This window comes from Protopterus annectens, chromosome 3.part0 (assembly GCF_019279795.1).
Source record: "Protopterus annectens isolate FY-2018-M chromosome 3.part0, PAN1.0, whole genome shotgun sequence".
Lineage (NCBI taxonomy): Eukaryota > Metazoa > Chordata > Ceratodontiformes > Protopteridae > Protopterus > Protopterus annectens.
The window spans coordinates 769,797,454-769,821,701 of record NC_056731.1 but is presented as its reverse complement, the minus strand read 5'-3'; the positions used below and the strand labels follow the sequence as shown (position 1 = coordinate 769,821,701).

General features: G+C 35.4%; 1 protein-coding gene across 4 annotated transcripts in view; it reads left to right on the top strand.

Moving 5' to 3' along the window:
• Positions 1 to 24,248, top strand: part of LOC122796547 (collagen alpha-1(XV) chain-like) — a 1,635,928-nt gene that overhangs the window by 1,301,889 nt on the left and 309,791 nt on the right. For 3 of the 4 annotated variants that reach the window (XM_044065114.1, XM_044065111.1, XM_044065110.1), the window contains 5 exons: positions 1,616 to 1,669; positions 1,761 to 1,820; positions 4,966 to 5,034; positions 5,157 to 5,198; positions 16,880 to 16,925. In XM_044065114.1, coding sequence (XP_043921049.1) covers positions 1,616 to 1,669; positions 1,761 to 1,820; positions 4,966 to 5,034; positions 5,157 to 5,198; positions 16,880 to 16,925 — 271 coding nt within the window. The remainder of the gene's footprint in view (positions 1 to 1,615; positions 1,670 to 1,760; positions 1,821 to 4,965; positions 5,035 to 5,156; positions 5,199 to 16,879; positions 16,926 to 24,248) is intronic. The other variant, XM_044065113.1, reaches the window with a different exon arrangement.

Genomic DNA, 24,248 nt, shown 5'->3' with positions numbered 1-24,248 from the left:
TAATCCTGAAAACAGAGTTGACATCTAGGAACAAAATCCAAGCTATAAACCAATTTGATCTTCTTATCCTAACTTTCAGTTTTGGAGTGATTGACTGACCCCAAAACGTGTTGGATAAATTAGATAGGAAGACAAGAAGGATGTTTCATGCTCACCAAATGATTTATAAAAATCAGTGCATACCAAGATTATATATTCCCTGTTCTGAAGGCGGGATGGGCCTCCTTGAAATTGATTACATGTACAGATTTGGAATCATGGGACTCCACACATATCTGCTGACCTCACAAGACACAAATGTAGTGAAAGCTTTGAAACATGAGGAGAATAAATCTAAGTTGACTTCCTTGCTTAATCTGGAAGAAGCATATCAGCATCAAGTAGGAATGCAAATCAAACTGCAAGTGGATAAAAACCAGGCAGCAACTGAATGTTTCAAAAAACAAATGAAAGAATATAAGTTGAAGGGCCAGATGAGAAGGCAAGAAATATGGAAAATGCATAAATATAATTGCAAGTATAGAAAACATCTGGAAGAACCTCGTGTTGATCAGGAATCAATGCAGGAATGGTTAAAGAGAGGCAAATTCAAACCAAGAGATGAAAGGTTAATATTGGCGGCACAAGATAGTGGGCTATGTACATATTGGTTTACAAAGTCCATTGAACATGTGGGAGAAACAGACAAATGTAGGTTTTGCCAAACAGAATTGGAAACAGTTGCATGCCTTGTTGCTGGTTGCGACATACTAATGGCAGAAGGACTGTATACTGAAAGGCATAATAATGTGGCGAGACTGTTACACTGGGGATTATGGAAACATTATGGTACTGAAGTGGCTGAAAAACACTGGAAACATGAGCCACAAAGCATCATAGAAAATGATGAAGTCTACATCACATGGGGTTATCCATTACCAACAGTTCAAAAGACAGATGCTAGAAAAGGGGATATAGTGGTCCAAGAAAAGAAGACAAAAATAGGATTGATCATTGAAATTGCCACACCCAGTGACTACAGTGTCCTGCGTACAGATAGATACAAAGTCATAAAATATCAGGATTTGTAAGCAGAAATGAAAGCAATGTGGAAGAATGTTACCCAGATAGTTCCAATAGTAGTAGGAGCAACGGGTCTTATAAAACAAGAGTCTACAATCATATTTAAATATGCTACCATTACATTGTAACTCCGTACGAATTGCAGAAGGAGTCATTACTGGGCACATTGTGGGTGCTGAGAAGAGCACTTTTGGCTGACATCAAAGAGTGAAACAATACTAATTTCATGAAATTTAATTGTACTTTGACTTAGGAATGGGGTCCTTTCCCATCTTGGTATTAGAAACCCAAAAGACTTGGAGAAATTAGAAAGGAAGGACTATGGATGCAAAGCTGCCCTTCAGGGAATTGGTTCTAAACCTTAACTATATTATGACCAATACTCATTGTTAACGTGACTCAGAAGTAGTGAAAACTAAACAAACTGCCAGGACTGTATGGGTCTAGTATAATTTGAAGCAAATAAAAACATTTCATAAAAGCTGAATAAGTGTAAATTAAAAAGTTTTGCCTATTTAGTCCAAGTTATCACTTTCTTGTTTCTTCCCTGTAGGGCCCTGTAGGACCAGTAGGACCAAAAGGAGAATTTGGTTTTCCTGGACGTCCTGTAAGTAGCATTATTTTTTAATTAATGTAACATAACCACAAGTATTTTATGAAAGTATAAGTTTTTTTTTTTTTTTTTTTTTTAATTTTAGGGTCGCCCAGGCATCAATGGGCGTAAAGGTGAAAAAGGTGACTCTACAGCAACATTGCCTGTAAGTATAAATGCATTATATGTCTAAAAGTCTGTGTCTGAAAACAGAAGAAAATGAATGGCATAAAACTTACCTAAAGTGTTAAAAATCAAATTTATCTTTTATTGGTCAATTTTATCACCTTCTTTTTGATCTCTTATTACCATTTTTTTAGCATTTTATAGCAGAGGTAGGAAACTATTTCCCTCTTAAGAGACAAAACATTCTGCTTACTGGAATTTTGCTAGCAAAAGACAAACCAAAGGTTACAAGCCTCTGAAAAATAAAATTGGTACATTTGGTAGAGTTGTTTTTTTGTGTGGTGGGATTTGAGTAAGCTCTCTCGGCCATTAGAGGGTATGGTGATCAGCTCATCAATGCTAATTCTAAACAGACTAGGCCTACATTAGACAGTAGGGTCAGTCAAGTGTGAAAACTGGGCATTGGAGCACTTCTTCCTTCAGCCACCACGGTTCAGATGGATTAATAATCTGGATTGATTAACTGTCTTTATCATTTAAACATTTGAAGGTCCCAAAGGCATGAAAGGACCTTTCTGAAAACAAGATGTTTAGAAGTTAGTAGCCAGAGCAGGGAATAAGGAATAGACTGACCAGATGTAGTGGGGTCCACATCTTATAGTATGAAGGTGAAGTTGAATCCTAGCAATGAAAAAGATAGTAAGTAAGATTTATAGATTTTGCAATAAATAGTGGAATGACAGTCTAAGCAGGTATGGAAGCCATAATCTATTGTTTAATTCTTTATAATAAATCCCTGCTTTAAATTTATAGCTTGATATTTTGAATAATTGGAAACAATTTCTTTATTAGATCAAAGTGTTCTTCATTCATGCAAGAAGACTGCAGTTAGGGTCTCAGGTGGGCTGTATAAACAAATCTAGAAGGGAAGATACCAGCCTATGCACACGAGCATGCAGATACTTCCATCTGCAGGTATGACTGCTTGACATACCCGCAGTAGCCCATATCTTCCCTTAGTAAATGAAATAGGATAAGGGAACATGTGTATGCTCTTTCTAAAGCATAAGAAACAAATGCTTTAGCTAGGCACATTAAATTGCATCCCACACATTGTTTTAAATTTGTTGTTTTGGAGAAGTTGATTGAAAACCAAGGGGTAGTCCTTTGGGGTTGCATTTGGATAAAAAGGAACTGCTGTGGCAAGTGAAATGCAATGCAAGTGTAAGTCCAGGCTTAAATGAGTTGATATCTGTTCATCCAGTTTTAAAGCTTAAAGCTTTTCAGAGATGAATGTTTATAGATAGATAGATAGATAGATAGATAGATAGATAGATAGATAGATAGATAGATAGATAGATAATTGTTAACAATAATTTTAATGGCTGTTTAGCTATTTTTTTCATTTTTTTCTAAGCCTGTTTTTAAGTGGCTCTGTTAGTATTATGTGATGCATTATACAATGCTTATAATTGTGTGTGGGTTCTATAACTGTGATACATTGGAAACCACGTGATGATGGGATGCATTTTAAATATGATGGCGTATTTAACTGTAGTTCATCTGATGAAGTCTGTTTATTACAGATGAAAGCACTAATCGTGGTTGGTTTAGTGAATAAAGTTGGACTAGTTGCCGTTTCTGGGTCCTGACGTTTTTTATTATGGATTTTACATCTTATGAGGACTTGATGGGCATTGCTGTAATGCACAAACTGAACTTCTAGAATAGTCTTCCATCTCTGTCAATTATACTTTGGCTAATGTCTTATCGCTGATTACAATGGAGAAGAGGAGAGGCCATAGAATGGGATCCAACGCTGCACATTCTGTTGCTCGGTCTGTTTTTGATGAGGATGATTTCCTTTAACTGTGAAACTGTGTATGTAATCAATAAATCCTATGCCAGTTCTGCACATTACTGAATACTTGTGCATGTGCTTAAGTAAGAGTACATTCACAAAAGCTTGAGTTGGGTCACATTGTAACTGCCAATCTCCCAGTGTCCATACTAGTGAGGGCTTCATCAGTTAATAATCAGAGTGCAGCAGGGATACTCTGTGCTGTATAAGGACATTTTTATTTGGGGTGATAATGCTCCAGAAATACAAATATTCCACTGGTTCTGCATGATTATATTGTTGTATATTTTGAAAGGCTATGCAGAAATATTATGTGCTGACATTCTTCTGGGTTGTAAATTGGGTTTTTTTTCATTCTGGGACAGTGACACACTAATCACTTTTTACATGGTATGGGCACAATTGGTTTATGAAATCTGCTAAAGGCATGATGGAAACAGTCCCAGTAAGTTTTAGGAAAAGCAGGTATAACCCATCAAAGCCTGGCAGGCCTGTGTCTGATAGCTGTGTTACTAAGGTATGTGTTTTGATAGGAACTTCCAGTTTGGAGAGTTTGTGAGACAGATATATATGTGTTGTGTAATCTGCAGCTATTTTTTACTATTGTTTTATTGGCCGGTTTATGCTGTAATGAACAAAGAGATGATAACATAAGTAAGCAGCCTAGAAGTTATAGCTCCCCTAAATTTGTTCAATTTTTCATTTTGACAGAATATTTTTAATTGCTTTTGTGGTTAGATAACATTAATAGGCATGTGCCTGAATTGTTTTAGATTGACTAATCCAAAAGTTGATATTTTGCTTTAGTGTGAGTTATGTTGTGTATTATTTTTAGTTAATTGTGATCAGAGTAGTTATGAATGGGTGAATTGTTCCCACTGTTTTATCACTTAGCCTACAGATTTCTTTTTTGCTTTGTCAAATGTAAATACATTGTTCTAATGTGAAAATGTACAGGAAACTATATTCAGAATTACATAGAATACAAAAATATTCACACTTCCATAGCGCATTGCTAGAAACGTCTTTGAAGCACATAATTAAGCTGACAGTAATGACTATAAATACATTACTTTACCAGTTTTGGTTATACTTGTGTTAAATGATGATAACAATGTTGAAAATAACTAACATGATAATAGCTACATACTCTGTGAAGGGGTATAAAAGTTATATTTTCTGGTGTAAGTCTGATTTTATTTTATTTTGGAAGGTAACACACATAACTGTTCTGAGAATAAAAGATGCTCCCTAGTAAGAATTTGCCAATTCATAGCAATGTCAGATGATTAAAAAATTCACAACATGTGCTTTCTTTCCTTAGGGACCACCAGGACAACCTGGCCCCCCTGGGCCCCCCGGACCTCCAGGTAGCATTACTGGAATCAGAGGAGTAAGTCATTTCATTAAATAAATATATTAATAATGTTGTGTCCTTTCTCATTTTATTACAATTCATGGATGTTATGTAACATTCTTAATACTTTTGTTCATTTTCCTCCAACTTTTAAATAGACAGTTTTTCCAGTTCCTCCCAGACCTCACTGCAAAACACCCGTAAGTTCAAAAGCATTTGTTTTCAGTGATGTATATGGACATGCCTGTGGTTAGCAGATGTCACTGTCTGTTGTACTTCACAGAAAGCTGCTGCTGTTACTACCCCTCTGACTCTGCTTATTTATCAGCTTTGCCGTTCCTCACTTACATACTGTGTATAACGTACAAGTGATTACATTGACTTTTTAAGGTAACAGATGCTTACAGAACAATGATAACATATGATAGTGGTGTTAAGTAATATCAGGATTCATTCCTGAAGACCCCTGGGAACTCCGATGAAGCAGTGAGGCATATTTAACATTTAGATTACACTTTCCAGTTCTACAGCAAAAAAAAAAAAAAAAGTGTTGCAATACCTAGCAATAAAACACCATAAGCATTTAACCCCAGATGGTTTAATCCTTGCAATCAAAAATAATCACTTGGTTACAGTGATTAGAGTGATATGCCTCTGTTATGGAAACTATCTCATATTTTTAGCTTTATTTTATTTATTTATTTTTACTGGAAACAAAGTCCAAAAAAACAGAATGTAGTTCTAGATGTAAACTATTATGGAGATACTTAATTATTTTGTCAATAATATTTTTATGCAATATTGCTTAAATGTCATTTGACAGTCATTCTACTTTTATGACAAGTTACAGATATACAAGTCAGGTATACATCCACCATCACATATATCTTGTTTGACCATACATCACATTCCCTCTCATCACCCCCAACTGCTTGTACACACTACAAAAATGTTATAACCATGTTGAATTCTTTAATGATTAGAATCCCATTTTCAAAATGTTTGGTGCAGCTTAGAGACTAACTGTATATATGTGTTGACATACTATAGTTCAATGACCCAGTCATCCTCTTTCACAGCATTGACCAGAAAACTGCTATGCATGCGTCAATCAACAGCTTTGGTGCATGCAAATATAGAACTTTAAAATTAGACAAATCCTGACATATTTTGCATATGGAAACCCCGCCTGCACACCCACACTCCCTGATAATTATGTATACTAACTTCAAGATCGCCCAATAGCTGGGAAAGTGTATATTTCCCTACCCTGAATATTGTATATTGTGCAATCTTACACACTTGTCGACCATTTACTTAGTTGACAAAATTTTGTTGACTAAACAGTTGTTAGCCAACTATAGACTCAAAGATATTTAGTTCTCCCAAATATTTTTATTTATAGATCTATACGTGTATACACACACACAGGCAAATAGATTTAACAGATAGCTAGCTTCTTCCAGCATTTCCAGTTAAGGGTCACCACAGCAGAACAACAGTCCACAGAACGGTTGGCAGTGGAGTTTTACTGTGTCAAGTTGCCAGCCCGGCACCCAACCTTCCACAGAAATCACAGACATACACTCACACCTAGGGCCAATTTAGAGTGTCCAATCCACCTACAGCATGTCTTTGTGATGTGGGTGGAAACCAGAGCAACAGGAGGAAACCTGCATAGCCACAGGGAGGACATGCAGACTCCACACAGAAGGCACCCCAGCCGAGAATCAAACCGGAGAACCTCTTGCTGTGAGGCAGCAAATCTAACTGCTGCACCACTGTGGCCACCCAGACAGATAGCTAGCTAGATAGATAGATAGATAGATAGATAGATAGATAGATAGATAGATAGATAGATAGATAGATAGATTTACACACCCTCTTTGTACATTACCAGAGCACTAGTTGTGCCTCAAGCCTTTGTACCTTTTCATTTTTAGTTCAAAATATAGCATGTGGTAACAGGGACCATGCAACTGAATGCCTGTTAGGCTGCAAATCATTATCCATGTGCCCAAAGCCCTGGCCTTACAGAAAAGCCTAATGGCATATACAAATGTATCATTCATTTATATTTAAAGATCGATGTCCATTACTGGGCTACTTAACTGGACTTAGTATATATATATATATATATATATATATATATATATATCAGTTCATTCACATCTGTAATTCTGCTTTACAGAGGGTCATAGTTATGGCCTTTAGAATTTCAGCAAGCAGATAAGCCAGGTTACTATACCTCTCCTGCTTGTGAATAAAACTTATGTAGTGTCTTTTTTAAATGTTCACTCATGCTCCAAACACAAAGAATAGTTACTTTTTTGTAAAAACTAATAATAATAATAATAATAATAAAGTATATGTTACCTTAAAAATTCTTAAGTACTGCATCTCTGAAGACCTCCCTTGTTGTGATGCTCAGCATTAACCAGGAAAGTGATGCATGTGAAACTAAGTTGTTTTATAAGCATGTGATGCTACTGATGTGTATATTTTGGCCAAAACACTAAGGCCCACTAATGTGTTATGCAGCTGAAAAATGGCAGTTTGTTAAATCTGAGGACATTCAATGGAACCCGTGTGACATGTTGTTAATTTTTGTAGCATATATGCTCGGCCACTACTACATGTTTTAAACATTCAACCACATTGCTTAAAACTAATCCAAGTGCCAAGTGTATATGCATGCAGTATTTTTCAAAAATTAAGCAAGAACTAGAGTAAGATTTAGAATGTTGTCAGTGTACGTGTTCTAGAACATATCTTAGTATAATGTGAGAAAACTGTGTTATGTTTTAATCTAGCTGGGGATCCTTTATTTTAAAGATTACTGCCCTTGTTACCTTGAATAACAAAAAGTGTGGGCTGAACATTCTATGGGCCAAATGTGACTTTTATGAGATGTCTTACAGCCAGGAACATAAAAACACAACAGCCTTCTTTTGTCTCTTTCAACAACACTGTGAAAAGCCTACTAATGGAGCAAGACACAAAAGTATTTATATGGAAATTAGTGTCATGCTCAAGTGAAGGAATACTGTAAGTTATCAGAAAATGAATTTATCTGTGGTGAGTATGGGAACCAGTTCATTAGTTTCATTTACTGCTGGCACTGTAAGGAAATGTATAATTTGAAAGTGGGCATACTAAATCACTATCCATATCAACTTAGAGCTGTCTTAGCAAAGGTGAACTTTGTGTTATAGCTGAACTTTTTGCTTATCATCTAAGTATGTTGAAAGCAATTTCCCCTGCTTTTTAATAATGTACTCATCACTACGATATTAAGATTACTTCCCCTTGGGCTTTTTCCTTCCACTTAGGCTGTCTGTGGTGTATACCTCACATTAGACATTGTCCATTAGTTTACTGTTTGATAAAATAAACTGTTAAAAACAGACTCATGCTGTGCCATCAAGCATATTATTTTCATCGTTTCTAAACAGCATATAAAATTAAGCTCATTAAAGTGAGTTTACTATGACATATCATCTGAGTTTAGTAGCCTTATGTGCTCTTCTTTTCCTGGTCAACGTTTTTATCAGCTGTTGTCAGCTGTACCCTTGTCTCTGTGAAGGTTTGTGCTGGAATTGTATCAGAGTTCCATGGAAACTTGGTGGGTGAGTCAGATCCTCTGCAGCAAAGCCATGACCAAACCTATCCTATCTCTTCTCAATTCTTCTAACTTACAGTATTTTGTGAAGGTCTGGTTAGCAGATCATGTAGCAACTTCCAAGATGTCCTGAGCAGAAACAATTCTGTATTCTGCTGTGATGTAGCTGCTCCTGCTGCTGAGTGCTGCCCTCTTGGAGAGTGCTGGTAGGGTGATTTGTAGAGATCTACTGTACTTGTCATAACAAGAGGAATACTGTGGGATAACCATATTGACAGCTATTGCGTATTGACTATTTCCCTTTATTGAATGTTAAAATGTCTGTCAGTTTTACTGAAGTCATTAGTTCTCCTAGAATAATAGTTATCTATACACACCTGACACCTGCATGAGATATTCCCCTTCATTCTTGTAATTTTGGTAAAAAACTGGTTGCATAGAATCATTTAAAGTGATGGTTGATACTACTGGTGGTATGAAAGATGGGTCTGTCTTCAGTAATGACCTTGCATTATGAAATATCAAGTAAGCTGCTTTATATATAACCGCTTATAACCTGAAATCCTTCTGCTTCAGGTAAGAGCTACCAGAAAATACCTTGCATAACAGGCATTTAAAAGCCGCTGTATCTGATGGCGCAGATCTAACATAAAATTCAATCCCCAACAGGATAGATGTGTCTTCTTAATAGTTTTAAGTAAAAACATCAGGAGTAAGGCCTTAACAGAGCATTGTTTTGATAGTTGTAGAAATGTTGGTACACAAGAAGAGACTACAGAGACATGAACTTTGATGAGTAACTCATTATAGCTGAATGATGCCAACAGGCATTTCTGCATTTGCATCCTACTGATGCCTCTAGGCATCAAATATCACTTACTCATATCTGCATTAAAATAATTTTAAAACCATGCTACATACAAGATATTACATTATTTCAACATAAGGGTTACTTGATGGCAAACAGAGCTGTATTGATATTTGTCCTCTGCCTAGCACAGCTAAAGAGATATTGAATATTGTTTGTATGCTATTTATTTGTTTTGTAATACTTTTCATACTTCTCTAAATATTCTGACAATCAAATGGCACAGACAGAACTGTTTAGTTCATATGAAAACTCACAGTAGTGTAAAGAAAATTACATTGGCAGTATGTGTGTTGCTTGAATGGTTATCGAGATATCTTAAGCTGATCAGGCACATTACAAAAATTAATATTTAATGTGTTTAACGTGTGCTGAGGAGGGATGCTGAGTATATTGGGAAAAATATGCTAAGGATGAAGCTACTAGGTAACAGAAAAAGAGGAAGGCCTAAGATAAGGTTTATGGATGTGGTGAGAGAGGACATGTAGGTGGTTGGTGTGACAGAGCAAGATGCAGAGGACAGGAAGAAATGGAAACAGGTGATCTGCTGTGGCGACCCCTAACGGGAACAGCCGAAAGAAGAAGATGAATGTATTTATTGTCACTTACAAATCCAGTTTAAGACCTACACTCAAATTAATGCAACCACTGTAAAGATTACTCACTGCTGAATAGTTTGCCATTTACAGTTTTCTAGTAACATTTATGGTTCTAGAGATATAAGCATTTGTTTAAACAGTGTGGTGATTAAACCACGCCCATTGGAAGTCAAAGTTTAAACTCAAAAGTGCTCCATTGGAGAAAATGAGTTAAGCCAAGTCTGACTCAAATAAATGGTTTAAATAATTTAACAAATTTGGTAGTTAACAATACAAAGGCTAAACTTTTTGTGACAAAGTCCAACACACCAATCTCCTCCACATTTTTAAGTTATATTTTTTCTACTACATCCCAGCTCTATGGTTTACAGGGTTAAAGCTCTAACTATGACCCAGACAACCTGAGTTTGATTAGTGACTCTGGTGCTTAAACAGTCGAACAGGGGAGGGGATGGTAGGCTTGAGTGGCAAATGCTGGCACACCCACTCTGGTAAAGGGCCTAGTAGTCCAGTGGCCATCTTCCTACGTGAAAGTAGAGATGTGCAGACAAAGCAACCACAACTAGATATTTGGGACTGGCTTACCAAGCCAGTGATGACAACCTTCATTAGCATGTGGGTGGTAGCACACACGTACATGCATTGGGAGGGTATAGTAGGCCTGAAAGGTGATCTGTGCACCCATGTCAGACACCAGGGGTTGTCACCCTACAAGCAATGAATGGATTGACTGATTGCAGAGAGCTGATGGTTGGCAGGCAGTGTACATGTGCATGGGGGGGGGGACAAGAGGATACCAAAAAAAGATTTTTTTGTGCTAGGTTTTTTTGCTTTCTTTAAAATATTTAAAACTTGTATAGAAAAACAGTTGCAGCTGGAAATCAGAACTGTTATTTTTCATGCTGACAACTGTGTACATTTTACAACAAAAAGCTTACAAAAGAGCCAAACAGTGTCAAGTCCACTAAATAAAACCAAAAATGAACACTGCAACGGCAGGGATCCACACCACGAAAATCTTTATTGGGTAATTGTACACGATTGAGAGCTTTCTTCCCTGTTACAGGGATTTCATCAGAATCTACTTCCATTTCCCATTTTCCCCTATAAATACTTAAATTACATCATGATGTCACAAATTGCTAAACTGATAGGTGAATTTAAAGTGCAAAGTGCAAGAATTTTGAAATGCATAGTAAGTTGAATTACAGATACGGGACTACAAAATGTGGCAATTGTCCACAATGTAAGTACATATGTACAGAACAAAATATAAAAAATAATAATTATTTACAAAATGTGGTGAAACCAGAAAGAGGGAATTGTCAAAACACTGGTGTTATCTATCTGGCTATGTATGAATCCTGTCCTAGTTTCTATATAGGCAAAACTGAGAGAAAGTTGAAAGACAGAATATATGAACACACATACCAGATAAACACACACAACTCCAATAATGCCCTATATAGATATATTAGTAGCTCTCAGGGCTGTAAAGATTTTAGATTTACAATTTTAGAAAATGTATCAAAAAATCCTAGGGGTGGTGACTACAGAACATGTATAGAAGAAAGAGAAACTAAATGGCAAATAAGATTACAAGCAAGCCTACCCCCGGGTCTAAATGAAATTATTACCATAAAGCCTATATTAAATAAAAAAGTGGAATTTACAAAATGAAAGTAGATGTTTTATGGGAACATATGGAATTAATAATAATGTAATTGTGTTTTATAAGTTTTTACAAGCTTTTATTCAAGTGTGTATATTTATATGTTTTTTAATATGGTTTTAATGCACTTTGCACTTTAAATTCACCTATCAATTTAGCAATTTGTGACATCATGATGTAATTTAAGTATTTATAGGGGGAAATGGGAATGGATGTAGATTCTGATGAAATCCCTGGTAGCAGGGAAGAAAGCGCTCAATCGTGTACAATTACCTAATAAAGATTTTCGTGGTGTGGATCCCTGCCGTTGCAGTGTTCATTTTTGGTTAAATTTTACAACAAGATGGAGGACCTTGCTTTGTTGTGTCATCAAGTACATTTATGGAGGCAGCAACAATGACAGAAGAGTGGTTAGGCTCATTAACAGAAAATAACATAGTTGTCTTGTCCAGAAGAGTATTGTTAGTCTTAGACTAGCAGGATCTTGCTTTGTTTTAAGTAATGCTTTCTGAATCAACGGAAGTGGCAGGAAGGAATGTTTTAAGGAAGAAAAAAATGAACATGCCTTCTTAAAACCAAAAAGTGCTTTTGTACCTCAGGATTTTTAAATGACTGTTAATATTTCTTTTATATTTATTTTTAATAGGTGGTTGAAGGAGATTTTTGTTTTTAGTGAAGGCAGGAAGCCTTACCATTTTTTTATCCTATCAAAATGTATTTGAAAGTCACATGATTTATTCAAATGTTTTTAATTGTTGTTTCTCGGTGTTCTGAAAGTCTCCATGACACCGAGGAAGGAAAAAAACATGTTTTTCATGATTGATTTAGTTGCTGATTTTGGTTTGTATCGCAGATAAACGTTGGTGTGTATTTTGCCCTAGCTACTGGTTCATACATTTTTTGTTCTTCTTGGTTTTCGCTTTTCGGACATTTTTGGTGACAGTAGTGGAATATTGGTTTTAAAAAGGCATGTTTTAAGGTTTGAATGCATGGAAAGAATGATCCACCCATCTTCCAAACTATCCTATAAGGAATGATGAAGCATAGACTTTCAACTTGATTGCCGTGATGTGTAATAAATGGGTCCATTTCTCTACAATGTCATGGAGTAATTGTGGGATCAGTTTCTATGTTTGTTCTAAAGCTATCTTCTTGATTAAAGCATCACTAAATGATTATGTAAACCCAGACTAAGATATCCATTCCCAAATCCGGATTGCCTCAGTGCACAGTTGGAAAGATACAGTCCCTTTGTATTAATTTATGTGTCACTTTACAGCAGTGTCATCTGCCTTGACTTTTGACATCCTAGTTTAAAATTGTCCTGGAAGGTTGTTAGGGCACAGTAAGCAGCTTTTATCTCTTTCATGTTTATGTAAATTGACTTTTCTTGCTGAGATCACCTGGTCTGCTATGACAAACTCTTGAAGTAAGCTTCCCAAGCATATGCCAAAGAAGTTGTTGTTAGATGTTTTCCTTTGAACAGTGGTCTTGGAAGTTGTGAAGTTTTATGATTTTTATAAAGTGGAATAAATATTTTCTCATATATTTCCACAAGGACTTACCTATTGTTGCTAATATGTGTGTATGTGTGTGTGTGTCTGCGCGCGTGTGTAAATATATATATATATATATATATATATATATATATATATATATATATATATATATATATATATAATGTGTGTGTGTGTATATCTATATCTATATGTATATATATATATATATATATATATATATATATATGTGTGTGTATATATATATATATATATATATATATATATATCGGGTACCTATTAAATTGCCGAACGTTTCAAAGTTCGAATGTCATATGGTTGACACCATATGATCGAACTTTGAAAAGTTCGAAGGTGAAAGGCAACAGCTCTGTATGCGCAGAATGGGAAAATTTCCCTTTTCTGCACTGAAGTGTGGTCTCAGAGTTGGTATATCTAAGTGGGGGGGTGGGGGTGCAGCCCCCCACATGGGGGTGCAGGGGGTCTTGCCCCCCTGCTCAGAGCATTAAGGTAAGTTTTTTTTTTTAACTTTTTTATTATATATTCAAGATTTCAATTTTCGCTCATATGTTGTCGAACATATGAGGTTTAAAATTTTGAAGATTCAAATATATAATATAGACCCATATATATAAATGTATATATATATATATATATATATATATATATATATATATATATATATATACACACACACACACACACACACACACACACACACACACACACACACACACACACATACATACATACATACATACATACAAACATACACACACACACACACACATATATATATATATATATATATATATATATATATATATATATGTATATAAATACATTTATATACACACAATCTCACATTCAGGCATTACCGATAAACTTAGGAAACTGAATGTAAACCCCTTCATTGTAAGATGGGTTGCCAACTGGCTCACACACCAAATGCATTCATTCAAAGTGGATGACTCCACATCAACCAGCAGACCTGTTACCAGCGGGTGCCAAGGGCTCACACAAGAAACATTCTTTGCTATTTTCTATAGATGTAGGCTATAGTTTTCTACCCTTTAATCCATTTACACAGAAACACAGCAGCATTAGAGTGGCATTACCCTAAAAAGGAGCACAATACATATAGAACTTTAAAAATATTGACTGCAGGTAGATTCTATCTACACTGCATGTGTCATGTGATATATACAGCATTGCATTCAACAGAGTAACATTTCAGTATTGCTAATGAATTCAGAGGAATAATCAGTTTAGCATTCAGAGTGCATGTACGCAGTGCGGTGAGACAGTAATTTATCAGCTGCAAAATTAGTCTTCTAGATCTGGAGTACTAATTTCAGGTAGGTTGGTCCTTCGTCATTGAACATCAGTGTGTTATGAGATCACACTGGTGCTAACAGTATTCTGAAATTGAGTAATTAATAGTAAATTTCAGAAAATCTCTGAGAAATACATTCACATTAAGAAAGTGGCAATGCTTTATCTGACTCAGTATTTTATGGCAGCTCTTGTGACTTAGAAAATGTTTGCAGATTAGCTTTGTCAAAAAATTAACAAATCCACATTCACCATACAGAGCCAAAACAATACCCTCATTGAAATCGTTCCCAACACCAAGATTCTTGGCATCATTATTGATGAAGAACTAAAATTTGACACCCACATCCGCTCTGCAGTCAAGAAAACCCACCAAAAGGTAGGTCTCCTCTACAGGCACAACCACTTCCTAAGCCCCTCTACCCATCAAACTCTTGCATCCACCTTCCTACTCCCCTCCCTTATGTATGGTGTCCCTCTTTTCACCAATCTCCATCTTGGCCTTCGGTCCAAACTTGAATCCTGCTACCACAAGATCTCCAAGTTTGCAACCAGTTCAAAAAACTCATCCCACCACTACCACTCCCTCCTCACCTTCAACTGGCTTGAACTACCCAACTACCTCAGTTACCTACAACTCACCATTGCTCACAAGCTCATATTTAAACCTGCCAACTGCCCAGCTCTCGCTACTTCCTTAAAACCTTACATTCCCAACCGATCACTCAGATCCAAAAAACAAAATCTCCTTCAGGTCCACAAACCTGCACGACCTCCTGGCCATCTACTGCTGTCCCACTCCTTAGCTAAATAGTGGAACTCTCCTCACACACCTACGCAACCTACCTAACCATACAAATTTCAAATCTCAGATACCCTCTCATCTTTCTTCCAAATGGGAATGCCCTTGCCACGCTCCAAGTTAAACCCCTCCCTCCATTCCACCTTGCACTGACTCATCCAAATACCTCTACTATTACTTCATCCCACCCAATACAATCCCTCCCCTACCAAAAACTAATTTTCTCTCTAATAGCTATTGTACTGTACTCTCCAATCTCAATTATACTGTTTCCCTCTCCATGCATAATATTTTCCTAACCTACTAATGGCTAATAGCTATATATTTTGAAATGCTAAACCTACAATTGAGTTTATAACAAATATATTCACTTTATGTAAATGCTAAAATTTCTGTATTGAATTATGTCTTTTCATTTTTGTAACATTGTGCCAAGCCAATTGCAAATATCATGGAGCTTATCTGTAAATGTTTAATTTGCTGTATGAACTATGTCCTTTTGTAACTTGTGAAATATAACTTGCAATTATTGTGGAGCTTTTCTCCCTGGGCCTCCATTGAAAACGGGCTCCTCTTGGCACAGTGGACTTCCCCGGTCATCAACTTAAAATAACTAAAATAAATAAATAAATAAATAAAATCTGCTTAACTAAGTGCTGAGTCAACACCAGTCCTGACTGGAATAACTGTTCATTGTTTGAACTGCCACCAACTTTTTCTTTCTTGAAGTTATCTAATCCTGGTGCATTTCAACTGAAAGAGCTGCATCAACTACTTGGTTTAAAGTTAAAAAAAGCTACTGTTTTTTGGGAGTTATCTCCCTTTTTCTGACTAGCACTGTGGTCGTGTTTGTTTGTCTCACTACTCTCTAATTCTGACAGTCCACAAATTGCTCTGGATAAGGCTGTGACACAGTGCACTTCCAGCAAGTGGTATAACACAACAGTAGAAAGAACACAAATGAACATTGTGAAGGTTTTTGGGACTCCAAAGCTTTCTTAACAATTGGAATTATATTACAAATCTCCTAATACCAAAAGAATGCAGACATTTCACTATATGTTCCTTCTCTTCGTCATGAATGATCCGTATTAAAATGGTAAGCTTAAGCAATGCTTTCTTCTTTTACATAAATTCTTAAATGAAATGATATACCCTGTATTATTCAAGTCTTTTTAGTTATGCTTTCAGTGCGGCTTTTCATTCTGTTAGTATCTTGGCAGTGAATGTCTCGTTTTGTTATTTTCTTACATTGTAAAGGTTACAGAAATTAAAAGAGCTGTTTCTTAGTTACTTTTCAACATCAGTACTTAAATGACAACAGTATCCTGCTTCTGTCTGAAAAAAATGCTGAGTACCAGATGTATATAGTAAAAGAAATTCAAATTCCCTTTCATAAAGTATGTCTTCTCACTAGAGACAATAGTGTTTTTTATTTATGTCTTTATTTATTCTTTTTATGACAGGTAGGCACCCCGCAACCAGGTGAGCAAGCAGCTGTAAACCATCAAGGTAAACTACTAGGAATTTTTTTTTTAAATTAAGGAACACTGGCATATTTAATTGTTTTTAAGTGATTGCTTGTGGTAATAGTCTGAAGCAGGCTGCCTAGGCAATATATAATTGAAGGCATTTATCTTAGCTAGACCCTTGAATTAGGGGCAGGTAGTCAGCATATGCACTGTGGTTGACCCAACTTTGACTACTGGCCTAGTTGCCAAATGGCCTATCAAGTGGAAAAGAAATGAATGTGTGAGCCCAGCCCACCTTTTCTTTAGGAAGGATGAAAGACTATATGCAGTAATACTAACCCTAAATGATTTTAAACAACTGTAGTATGTTCTGCTTAGATAACAGGAATATATTCTAGTAATGTCATGGCAGGGCAGAGCTCCAACACTCGACATTCAGGTTCATCTAAATTAAATGCCTTTTATGTGTTTCACCTAGGAGTATACAATGATCAGTTCGACAAGGTCTCAATACACAGATCTCAACTCATTGGAAACACAACCTAATGAGAATGTTTAAACTAGGCACTTTTTGCTGGGGGTAACCCACTGCATCCTCAAAGTGAAAGGCAAGCTCTACTCTGAACTTATATAAACCAACTATGTGATCATACAAACAAGGGAATGAGGGATACACCCTCACACATTATTTTCTGATGCATGGTTAGAAACCACATTGGCAGTGATTTTCTATGGAAAACAGAGATCTGAAAGTTTGGCATCAGAGAAGTGAACTTGACAACAAGGAATTTTGTCCATTTTACACTTGAGCTATAGAAAAGCTACTGGAGCAAGTTATGTCTGTCTTGGGAAGAATAAGTTTTGTAGACATTGCAGGAAGTACAGTAAAATAAAACAGGAAAAAAAACTTCCTCATTGTTATGGAGTTGTGAATCTGTCATTCATCTTTCACTCATATGAGGAGGTCTACTTGATCTTACCCAATGAATTCATGCAGAGTTTTGTCTACTTATAAACCACAATATTAGTATTTATCGTAAGAGATTTTTGTTTCAAAGCATTTTAGGAACTGCTGCTAAAATATGTTGTTTTAGTGATAATGCAGATATTTTGTGGCTTAGACCTGATCTGACTTGCTATTGTCTGTTCTTTGCAAATAATTTCCTTTTCTTTCTGTATAACATTATTTTGATGCTGTATGAGGTAATTAAGCCAGGTATATCTGAATAAATACATGAAATGCAAGACAGCCTCAAATGCAGATGAGATGCTAAGACCATGGCTAATATCCCGTGCAGACTGTTAATACAAGTCATTCAACTTTGAGCATGCAGTTGTGACTCCTGTAGTCTGCTTTACGTGCATAATGTAAGATATAAAATGGGTGTCGGCCTTGTTATGGCAGTCCTTCTTACCAGCAGCTCAATTGCTGAGTCCCAGTTATTGAAATGATATTCTTGTTGAATATATATACACTGGTTGAGGGTATTATTTGTCAAAGGTACGTGCATACATCATCAGTGTGTTAGGACTGGTTTTTCTCTTGTATGATAGTTCATACTTCATAAGAGAAATGTTACTCATACTACAGCAATGTCTGAGTGTGGTGTGTGTGTGTGTGTGTGTGTGTGTGTGTGTGTGTGTGTGTGTGCGCGCCTTGAGGTATCTTTGAGATTTATGAATGTGCCGATTAAGATTTGTGTGATAAATACTTTGCAAGTAGGGTTTGGAGTCAGTGCTGTGCTATAGATGTTGTTAACTGCCAAGTGGTTGAAAGTTATGGTGTATATATGTACTAATAGTGTTTTCAGTGAGTGACTGAGTGATTGAAAATGCACCATTATGTGGCATTTGTGTGTTGGACGGAGCGTTCAAACACAAGCAGTACATGTATAGGTAGGTAATGGAATGTGTGACTGACAGTATGGTGTGGTTTGCATTTCAAGTGTTGAATGAATGTTTGATGAAAGTGTATGTCAGGTTTGTTAGTTTACATTTGGTTTGCAGGACTGAATGACCAGAATGCTCAGGTGAAAGTGTAAGCTCGATGTGTTTAGTTATGTACATTTTTGAAGCATGTTAGAAGTAGTAGTTATGTGTTTTTGTGTTTTAGGTTATGTGTCTGTATTGCAAGTGTGCACGTGTGTGTATATATTCTTGTGTGGGTGACATGTTTGTCTTTCAATTAGCACATTAATCATGACTGGGTCTTGTTGACATACTTTTTCAATGAGCTGGTAGCCGAATATTACTCTGATAGCATGTCAGCATGTTATTCATGTAATAGATGTAATCTGTACAGAGCTCTGTGTCATCATGCAGGAAGCATTATAAAATAAACACCAATTAGTACATCATGGGTTCAGCATGGAATATTGCTTCTACAAAGTTTATTTGTGTGTGTGTGCGTGTGTGTGCTTGTGTGTGTGTGTGTGTGTGTGTGTGTGTGTGTGTGTGTGTGTGCACGCGCGTGTGTGTGCATGTGTGCACGTGCGTGTGTCTGTGTGTGTGTATGTAGTGGTGTGCTTCTTCTAATATGATAGGTGGTGAATGAGGAAGTTTGAAATTGTGATGCCACTAAATGACATAACTTGTTACACAAAGGTGACATGTTAAGCTGTTTGTATGACATTTACCTTACAAAATAATGCCCTGATAGAACATTAATACTTTTGGATGCCTTAAGTGAGTTTTGATACTAAGATTATTATTATAACTCTTGAGCTGTGTTGCTAAGCCTAGTTTTGAATGGATCTATGTGCGTCAGTCTCCTAAACCTGGCATTCATTGACATTAAGAGCCATCCCTTTTCCACACCATGTTAGTAGCAGCAGGAATAGTATGGCCTTTATTATTTCTTCTGATCCAAATGCCAGAATTCTGGTACAACCTCTGTTGGTGATACCAGCATAAATTATACTGCACATCCAATCACATCACCAGTATCATCCAAATTGTCACAATGTTGTAGTGATAGTGACATTCCTTAACAATATTCAAAGGACTGGAACAGTAATGGTTCTAGACCCACACTTTCTAATTGGATACTTTATGTAGCACTGGAGAGTATATGGTAAAAGCAAATGCATATGTTGAGAAACCAAAGTTATGTCATCATAGTCATCTGTTCCAGCTGAGTATTTCTGTCTATATGGTAAAAATACTATATATATATATATATATATATATATGTGTGTGTGTGTGTGTGTGTGTGTGTGTGTGTGTGTGTGTATATATATATATATATATATATATATTACATAAGTACTCACACATATATTTATTATACATTCATATAGCTCTATTTTGTATGTATGTGTGTGTGTTGGAGTACTTCAATAGTCACTTACTTATCAGGTTCAAAAGTAGGGTTAGAATAGTTACAGCTGAGACATGAAAGATATGATAATTTAATGTGAACCATAATATCTCAGATTGCATTCCAGAGATGCATAAACTTCTTATTAAAACTGAGAAATTTAGAACACAATTTCAGAGAGCTCATAATAAGCAGAAAAAGTTCTTCTTCCAATAACTACAAAGCAGATTGTCTTCAGTAACCTGTTTTCACAGTATACTATTTGATTAATTATTATTTTATTTTATTATTTTACATTTGTTGACAGGGATAGTCCGACTGGATGTATGTCCATTTTCAGCAGAGGCCTGGGGAGAAAAGCTCCAGATAATACATACAGAACATAACAGATATGAGTCAAACATATTTACAAAGCCCTCTAATAGGTGCTCACAATATACACAGTGTGTAATAGTATACTAAGCAAAAGGTTGCAGCAAGGTATTATGAGCAAGAGATGCGTACAATATTAATTTAAATAAGGCATTGAATAAGTAGTGATTAATCAGGGTTAGTACAGGGACAAAGCCAGTGTTCTTTAAAATACTGTTTGAGGCCTTTTTTGAAGAGACTTAAAGAAGGTTCGAGAGTAAGGTTAGATGGAAGTGAATTCCAAGTTTTACCAACAACATTGGCAAACAGGGAGTCGCCATATGAGTTAATGGCTTTGTGGGTTTAGACCAACAGTTTATTGGATGATTGTAGTTGCCTTGAATTACTGTATGGCTTTATGATATTTTTGAGTGCTGGAGTAAATTCAGGGTGGTACAGAATTTTGTGTGCTACTATAAGCTGATTGAACAGAAGTAGGCTAGGTAGTTCTAGCTACCCGAGAAGACTGAGGTTTTGACAGTGATGTGTCCTATATGTTGAGCCTATGGCAAATCTGACAATATGGTTGTAACAGTGAGAGAGCTTACTAAGTTCAGTTTTACTCAAATTGGAGAGTATGGGGGAGGCATATCGAAGGGTAGAGAGTAGGTATGAGCGGGCAATTGCAGTCCTAGATAATGGAGTTAGAAAAGGTTTGATTCTATATGCAGTAGTAAAAAGTTCAGCCAGGTTCGAATGAAGGCAGGAGTAATCCACCAAACAGTCACTGTGTTTAAAATTGCCGTCTATTCAGACCCAACGAAACCGTCTATTCAGACCCAAGGAAAATACTGTTTTCAAAAGTCTATTCAGACCCCACGAACAAAATAAAATGAAAAGCTTATAGTTGTATTGCTTCAATAAACTTCATATAAAACCTGTTACTTGATAAATACTTTATTGGAACGGACCAAGGTAAGCGCTTTCGCTACAAAGCTTTTTCAAACCACAAACCTCAATGCACTGAAAGCCAATATATATATACATTCACATCTGAATTAAATCAAAGGTTAATTGATTCAATTAAATGTTATCATGTGCTCAAGCTCTTTAGAAGGTATAGAGAAGTATATATGCTTTAGGCAAAAAGATTAAAATAAGTTCAGTGCAAATAAACATTCGCACTATAAGTGCTTTTCAGTAATCAATTAAAAAATGTGTATGCTTGTACAACATGTATTATTAAAATATTTACACTAGGCAATGATACAAAAATCTAACTACATGAATTAATGCATATATATAAATATAAATGAAAAAGAAATACATTAAAATATTTATGCTAAATGATGATGCAAAAATTCTAACTACATGAATTAATACATATATATAAGTATAAATGAAAAATAAATAACCAGTAGGTATAGCTTTCCCTAATGTACAAATAACATTGCATAGTTGTCTGTGATTATAAAAATCAAAAGAAATATACATATGCTATATATGCTTTTATGAATAGACAAAAAGTACTTAAGACATGGAATGCAAAAATAAACACGTATCTAAATACACTAATAAATATGTTAAAAGATTTTTATATATGCATATCAATGTGAGTATTAGTCTATGTCATGTTGCAAAAAAGACCCTCTAACTGGTCAAATATATAATAATAATAATAAATATGGATATTTTATAATGTCTATCCATTTATTAAATAAAAAATTTTTAAAAAATTCATTGTTACTATTCAATATTTAGAATTTTAAAAAAAATTTTAAATTGAAAGCTCCTCCCTTTCAAAGCAGGCTTGAGTGGGATTTTTTCATTCATGCCTGGTGGGATATGTGCTTGCATCTTGATAATCCAATCCGTTTCAATTTGTTCTGTTTTATTTCTGACGTCCCCTCCTCTAATATTGGGTACATTTATTTGTATGGCCATGAACTTAAACTGATGTAATGTACCTTCTTGTAGTACATGTTTAGATAGTGCATTGACTTCTGACTTAATTCTAATTTGGTACATATGTTCCCTTATTCTGTTTTTTAACTTTCTATCAGTTTTTCCAATGTAAAATGCGGTGCATTCTGTGCACATTGCCAAGTAAACTATATGTTCTGTGTCACAATTCGCCTTGATATTAAAAATATGAATTTTGGAAGTATTAGGATGCACGAACATGTTTGTACTACTTATATACTGGCAAAAATTGCATTTATTACAAGGTTCAGTGCCACATGTACTATAATTTGTGTTATTGTATGTATTGTTTGGGAAGCATAACATTCTATGTAAATTTTTCATATTTTTATATAAAAACTGCGGTTGCTCACCTACTAGTTTTCTGATTTCAGGGTTTACTGTTAATATTTCCCAGTGTTTATATATAACATCCTGTATTAATTTTATGTCCTGTGTGTAAAATAGAGTTATTTTTTGTTGTTCCTTCTTATTGCTCATATTTTCTTCTGTTCTTGTCTCTTTATACACATTTTTTCCTTGTGCAGAAAATATTGGACATGCCTTATTGTCTCTAGTATGCTTTATATCAGTGAACCCTTTAATTATTTCCACTGATTTATATTTTCGATTCAGTAATCTTTTATTTAAATCATTTAGTTCTGTCTCAAAATTATTTTGTATAGGGTTTAATCTAGACACTCTTATAGCTTGTCCTTTAATAATATTAGAGAAAATATGGTATGGGTGCATGCTATCCCTATGTAATAAGGTGTTCTTGTAGCATGATTTTCTATGTACACCTGTATTCAATTTCCCATTGTCCAGGCGATGGATAGATACGTCTAAAAAAGTTATATCGTCCCTGGAATTTGTAGTTGTAAATTTTAAAAAAGGGGTTAATGAGTTTATTTCAGTAAAAAAATCTTGTAACTCTGTTATGTTACCATTCCATATGAAAAATAAATCATCTACAAAGCGTCTGTAAAAACAGACAAACTTCTTAAATAAATCTAAATGGAATAATTTCTCTTCCTCCTATGTAGCCATTACCAGGTTGGCGTAGCTATTGGCACAAGAAGTGCCCATAGCTACGCCATCCTTCTGTAAGTATAACTGTTCATCAAATAGAAAAATATTAGTTTCTAAGACTAATTCCAACAATAGGCAGATATAGTCTATGTGTTGTTCTGACATATCTGAGTGCCTACTAAGATATAATTTAATATTAAGTATTCCTATGTCATTCGGAATATTGGTGAATAAGGATTTAACATCCATAGTAACCATTATGAAAGTAGAATTATCAGGGAGCAACTCTGTTCCTTCATACAATTCTATAAGGAATTGTTTCGAATCCCTCAGTATAAATTTGTTTAGTTCGACTAATGGTCTAAGTGTTTTTTCAATTAATATAGATAGGGGTTCAGTGACCCACCCACGACCAGAGACAATAGGTCTCATAGGTGGATTAGACATATCTTTGTGCACCTTCGGTAGTCCCTGGATTATAGGTGTTACTGGATTTTCTACAAAAAGAAAATTATAAATTCCCAAATCAATTATTTCATGTTGATATAATTCATCTACTGTGTTATATACATTGAGTACAGACTGTTGAGCACTTGAAAGTGAAACAGGTTCATAATAATTTATATCATTCAACATTTCATTCATTTTTTGTTCATATAGGGTCCTATCTAAAATTACTATTGGGCCACCTTTGTCTGC